Source organism: Amblyomma americanum, chromosome 10, assembly GCF_052857255.1.
Source record: "Amblyomma americanum isolate KBUSLIRL-KWMA chromosome 10, ASM5285725v1, whole genome shotgun sequence".
Classification (NCBI taxonomy): Eukaryota; Metazoa; Arthropoda; class Arachnida; order Ixodida; family Ixodidae; genus Amblyomma; species Amblyomma americanum.
In genome coordinates, this window is record NC_135506.1 from 60,040,620 (window position 1) to 60,046,619 (window position 6,000).

General features: G+C 48.5%; 1 protein-coding gene across 1 annotated transcript in view; it reads right to left on the reverse strand.

Moving 5' to 3' along the window:
* LOC144106980 (sodium-coupled monocarboxylate transporter 1-like) overlaps window positions 1–5,275 on the reverse strand; it is a 38,223-nt gene extending 32,948 nt beyond the window's left edge. The window contains exon 1 of the mRNA XM_077639951.1: window positions 4,828–5,275. Within this exon, the coding sequence (XP_077496077.1) occupies window positions 4,828–5,163 (336 nt within the window). The 5' untranslated portion in view covers window positions 5,164–5,275. The remainder of the gene's footprint in view (window positions 1–4,827) is intronic.
* Between the last annotated feature and the right edge of the window lie 725 nt (window positions 5,276–6,000).

Here is a 6,000-nt window from a genome sequence, read left to right on the forward strand (position 1 = left end):
GAAAACGCATAACAATTTATGGACTCATAAAGAGCAAGTAAAGACAGCCGGCTTATGGCGAGCCTAGATCGTCCAAATCCGCTTGAGGTTTAAGCGACGTTAAATCTCTGAAATAGTGTGAAAAATCACATTCTGCAGCTACCAAGCTCCGTGGTGACCATAAGCGCGTACTGGTGCTTTCACACTTCCGGTGGGAGCTTCATCTTCCCGTGAGACAGGACCACTTAATTTACAGGCATGTCCCTCTGGCACCGATATGACTAGCCGGTTGAGCCGTTCATTCCTGCCGGTAGTGCCGCATGCACATCCCACTCGTTCACACGCGTACTAAGTTAGACGCGAAAACCCAGAGTGCATACAACTCAAAAGCACAGCTGCGAGTGCCGTCCACTGCAGAGATGGGGTTCCGCATGATGTGGGCAGTGTGCTGGAACTGGGACCTAAATTCGCTGTTCCACCGAAGATAACGCCTCCAGAACTGGTAGCTATGGTCCGTCATCCTTCCCGCCTTGCCACGGAAACTGAGGAGGAGGTACGTGTATCAGAAAACACTTACGCTGTGAAACGCTGTGAGCGTTCGAAATGTAACATTCCTGTAAGCCGCAGAGTCTCATATCTCAAGCAACATTCACTATGCATTTTGTTAGCCGATAAAGAAGGTGGATTCGCTGTCTTCCCTGAAGATATTTTTTGCCTGGAAAGCATTTGAAGGCATTAACTCTGTTTTGGAGCGAATGTATTACGTATCGATCGGCGCTCGTGTGCACGTCTGTTCTCTTGAGTCCGCGTCTTTTTCGCGCTGTTTTCGAAGTGGTCTAGGGGATGTGGGAACCAAAGTTCTATCGAGCCCCCGTCCAGACGCCGTCAAGGTTCCAACACTGGACGTTTGGACCTTGAAGCAGACACCACGCATGGACAGACATGAGTGGGCCGAGGCGACATGTGCTCGGGAACCCGTGGTCTCGCCAATCACCCACACCAGGATGATACATATCCCTTGCTGGAACGAAAGAAGAAAGAGAAAGGCTTGACTTGGTGCAGTATTAGAGGGATATGGCTTGTAGCCATGACGAATATTTCAGAGATATAATGCGCCTGCCATGTTATTTCCCAACTGCAAGCTTTTTGCGCTCTTCCTTTGCACTACCGGACATCACCCGTAAAAAATACTGTACGACAAGAGGCACGCAAGCAACTTGTTGCACAGCCGATGGCCTTTACGATACCACTCCGTTCTGGAATAGTGTACATCGGACAAACGGTCCTATGCGCTAACATCCAGGCAATGGAGCGCCCCAGCAGTCACTTCCGGGCCCTAGTGCTGGGCGCTTACTGGTTTTGTGCAAGCTATTCTCGTATGGGCCGCGTTTGTGAGATAAGCTGCAACGAAGGCGTGATAAATGGGCAAAGCACTTCTGAAGACTAGGCTTATCCAAACAAAAATGAAACAGACTCTGTGGTCGACACATATGTAGTCCTTCAAAGAAGGGAAACCCGCGCTTTAATTAAAGTCCAGCCTTCTGGAACATTACTTTTAATTGTGGCACAACTGTGGATCATTCTAAGATACTGTTATGAACATATTGGTCACAATAGTCTAGTCTTCCGATGCGTAGAAAAATCTTGAATTTAAATATCTTCCTGCACTCACACCGAGTGGTTCAGACTGCCATAAGAACCAATGAGGGGCTTTTATGACAATAAAAAGCAGAAACCTACAAGCTCCGCACGGAGGGATCTGCGGATATATTGATTGTTATGATGTAGTCATTCGACATGCGAAAAAATTGCGTTCATAAACAAGTACTTCGCTTGTAAAGAATTTCTGTGTGTGTGTGTGTGTGTGTGTGTGTGTGTGTGTGTGTGTGTGTGTGTGTGTGTGTGTGTGTGTGTGTGTGTGTGTGTGTGTGTGTGTGTGTGTGTGTGTGTGTGTGTGTGTGTGTGTGTGTGTGTGTGTGTGTGTGTGTGTGTGTGTGTGTGTGTGTGTGTGTGTGTGTGTGTGTGTGTGTGTGTGTGTGTGTGTGTGTGTGTGTGTGTGTGTGTGTGTGTGTGTGTGTGTGTGTGTGTGTGTGTGTGTGTGTGTGTGTGTGTGTGTGTGTGTGTGTGTGTGTGTGTGTGTGTGTGTGTGTGTGTGTGTGTGTGTGTGTGTGTGTGTGTGTGTGTGTGTGTGTGTGTGTGTGTGTGTGTGTGTGTGTGTGTGTGTGTGTGTGTGTGTGTGTGTGTGTGTGTGTGTGTGTGTGTGTGTGTGTGTGTGTGTGTGTGTGTGTGTGTGTGTGTGTGTGTGTGTGTGTGTGTGTGTGTGTGTGTGTGTGTGTGTGTGTGTGTGTGTGTGTGTGTGTGTGTGTGTGTGTGTGTGTGTGTGTGTGTGTGTGTGTGTGTGTGTGTGTGTGTGTGTGTGTGTGTGTGTGTGTGTGTGTGTGTGTGTGTGTGTGTGTGTGTGTGTGTGTGTGTGTGTGTGTGTGTGTGTGTGTGTGTGTGTGTGTGTGTGTGTGTGTGTGTGTGTGTGTGTGTGTGTGTGTGTGTGTGTGTGTGTGTGTGTGTGTGTGTGTGTGTGTGTGTGTGTGTGTGTGTGTGTGTGTGTGTGTGTGTGTGTGTGTGTGTGTGTGTGTGTGTGTGTGTGTGTGTGTGTGTGTGTGTGTGTGTGTGTGTGTGTGTGTGTGTGTGTGTGTGTGTGTGTGTGTGTGTGTGTGTGTGTGTGTGTGTGTGTGTGTGTGTGTGTGTGTGTGTGTGTGTGTGTGTGTGTGTGTGTGTGTGTGTGTGTGTGTGTGTGTGTGTGTGTGTGTGTGTGTGTGTGTGTGTGTGTGTGTGTGTGTGTGTGTGTGTGTGTGTGTGTGTGTGTGTGTGTGTGTGTGTGTGTGTGTGTGTGTGTGTGTGTGTGTGTGTGTGTGTGTGTGTGTGTGTGTGTGTGTGTGTGTGTGTGTGTGTGTGTGTGTGTGTGTGTGTGTGTGTGTGTGTGTGTGTGTGTGTGTGTGTGTGTGTGTGTGTGTGTGTGTGTGTGTGTGTGTGTGTGTGTGTGTGTGTGTGTGTGTGTGTGTGTGTGTGTGTGTGTGTGTGTGTGTGTGTGTGTGTGTGTGTGTGTGTGTGTGTGTGTGTGTGTGTGTGTGTGTGTGTGTGTGTGTGTGTGTGTGTGTGTGTGTGTGTGTGTGTGTGTGTGTGTGTGTGTGTGTGTGTGTGTGTGTGTGTGTGTGTGTGTGTGTGTGTGTGTGTGTGTGTGTGTGTGTGTGTGTGTGTGTGTGTGTGTGTGTGTGTGTGTGTGTGTGTGTGTGTGTGTGTGTGTGTGTGTGTGTGTGTGTGTGTGTGTGTGTGTGTGTGTGTGTGTGTGTGTGTGTGTGTGTGTGTGTGTGTGTGTGTGTGTGTGTGTGTGTGTGTGTGTGTGTGTGTGTGTGTGTGTGTGTGTGTGTGTGTGTGTGTGTGTGTGTGTGTGTGTGTTGAAAGAGCGCTGCCTCCTCTTTTTCTCAATCGTGGTTGCACTCTTCGGATCCATCTCATAAAATAAACGTGCATGAACTGGGCAAGCAACGGAGCCTGTTCGGCTGTAGTTGGTAGTTTTTCTATGTGCGCAGACAATGATGTCGGGCCACTCTATAATGTTCATACGGACGCCTCGTATCGCAATTTCACATGTCACTTAGAAACGAAGAAAAAACAGGCCGCCGTAAAATAGAGCACAATCAGTATCATCATCAACGCCAGACTAGCTACGTCCACTGCACGACAAAGCTCTCTCCCATATCTGTCCAATTAACACTGTTCTGTTCCAGCTTCGGCGACCTTTTCCCCGCAAAGTTCATTATCCCAGTTGCTCACCTAACCTTCTGTCGCTCCCTGCTACGCTTGCCTTCTCTTGGAATCCACTCCGTTAACCTTAAAGACAATCTGTAATCTTGTCTTTCAGCTATACACACTGATCAAGCGCATTTCCTTCTCTTGATTTTGAATGAGATGTCATTAACCCGCCTTTGTTCTCTACCCACTCTGCCCTCTTCCTGTCTCTTAACGTTACACATATTATTTTCCTTTCAATAGCCTCGCTGCGTTGTCCTCATGTTGCACCTTTTTCTTTATCCTCTATGTTTCTGCCCCATAGGTGAACACAAGTAAGATACAGCTACTATATACTTTATAAACGATACATATCCGATATTCCAAGCGTAATGGTGATGAACATGCAAGAATGGTTTGACTGTCAGCAGGCAGCTCACGATTATAGCTATGACCATGTGCCTGGAAGCCGCATGACACTGCCAGTCACATCATGAAACCTTCCGATACTGGCCGCCGAAGCAGCATTTGTCGAGTACACCGGAAAAGGCTTTCCACGAGCTGAAATCAGATATTTGTGCATACAGCGCTAAGTTAACATGAAGAACCTGTCAGTGGTACCGATATGCCTAACTATTTCTCTTCAAGTATACAAAGTACAATCTGAAGGAATATGACACGGAACAGTGTACTATCATGAAAGTATTGAACATTCCTCAAACATCTCTCATACGCATATTATTTGTTTTTCCTGAGTTGATTTCTAAGTGCAGCTGCGTTCCGAACCTTTTCAAGCTTTACTAAGAAGTAAAAGTAGTCTGCTCATGAACGTTATATTCGTACTTCTTTTCATAGCCCCATTGCAATTTAACACCCCGTTTAAGTGATTCATGTTATTGTGAAATTTTCTACTACGTTATTTTATTCGTATTAATACAGATTAGGCAGGTAAAAACCTTTTTTCCCATTTAAAAAACTAAGTTGCGCTGTGGGTTCCAACAGCAGCGTCCGAAAGGAATAGTTTGTGGCTGCTTTTAGGCCGAAAATGCTAAGAGTTCCACCAACCTGAAATACCGACGTGATGTTCAGCCGGTACAAGACCGGCACGACGACGCTGACAGCGAATGGGATCAAGATTACGTTGGACAAGCAAAGCCAGCCCAGGTGGAGTCCGTAGGCGTACATGTGGGCCGGCATTCCGACGACGCCGGTAGCGGAGCCCACGGTAGCTAGCACAGACGCAGCCAAAGGGAGCGTCTGCAGCGACTTGCTCCCGAGGAAGAGCTCATCCGTGGTCTGCCCCGAGGCTGCCTTCTTCCTGCGGATGGAGAAGTAGAGTCCCACGCCCAGACTGGCACCAGTCAGCAGCGAGAAGACGGCGTAGTCCACCACTTGAGCCATGCTTCCTTTCCACGACAGTGGGGCTACAGACGCTGGGGGCGGCTTCGATGTGGGCCCCACGTGGGATCGGCAGGTGCGGTCCGGCGCTCTAATCTTAATTCCACCGCCGAGCAGCTGCGCTCGATCTGTGACAGTCGTAGTGTAAAGACAGCTTTGTGGCAGCGGACACTTTCTCTCTGTCCGTAAGCTGTGACACATTGAGGTGTGACAGCAGTTGTATACAGCTGAACACCCGGATTTGGTGTGCAATTTTTCAGCTATAGACATATGTGTTCTCCTGCATGGCAAGGAGAAAGAAAGAAGAGCCGACTCACGCACACTGCAATATATCCGACCGGCGCAATAGCACCACGAAGCAGATGACAACCGCGACGAATGCCCCGGCGCTTGCATACGCTCGCTGAGTAAAGGGTAGAAAGTTTTCACTGCAACGGATCTCAGACTCAACGGAGCGGTGGCGCGGAGGGAGCACTCTACCAGCGCCAAAACCAAATCCTATCAGATGCCCCTTGAACCCGCCGCGGTGGCTCAGCGAGGGCGCTCGGCTACTGATCCGGAGTTCCCCGGTTTTTATGGAGGAAAAACACAAAGGTGCCCGTGTGCTGTGAGATGTCAGTGCACGTTAAAGATCCCCAGGTGGTCGAAATTATTTCGGAGCCCACCACTACGGCACCTATTTCTTCCTTTATTCTTTCACTCCCTCCCTTACTCCTTCTCTTACGGCGCGGTTAAGGTGTCCAACGACATATGAGACAGATACTGCGCCATTTGCTTTCCCCAATAACCAATTAATATTATTATCAGATGCCCCACCAAGATTTCTCTAATGTAGCAAAA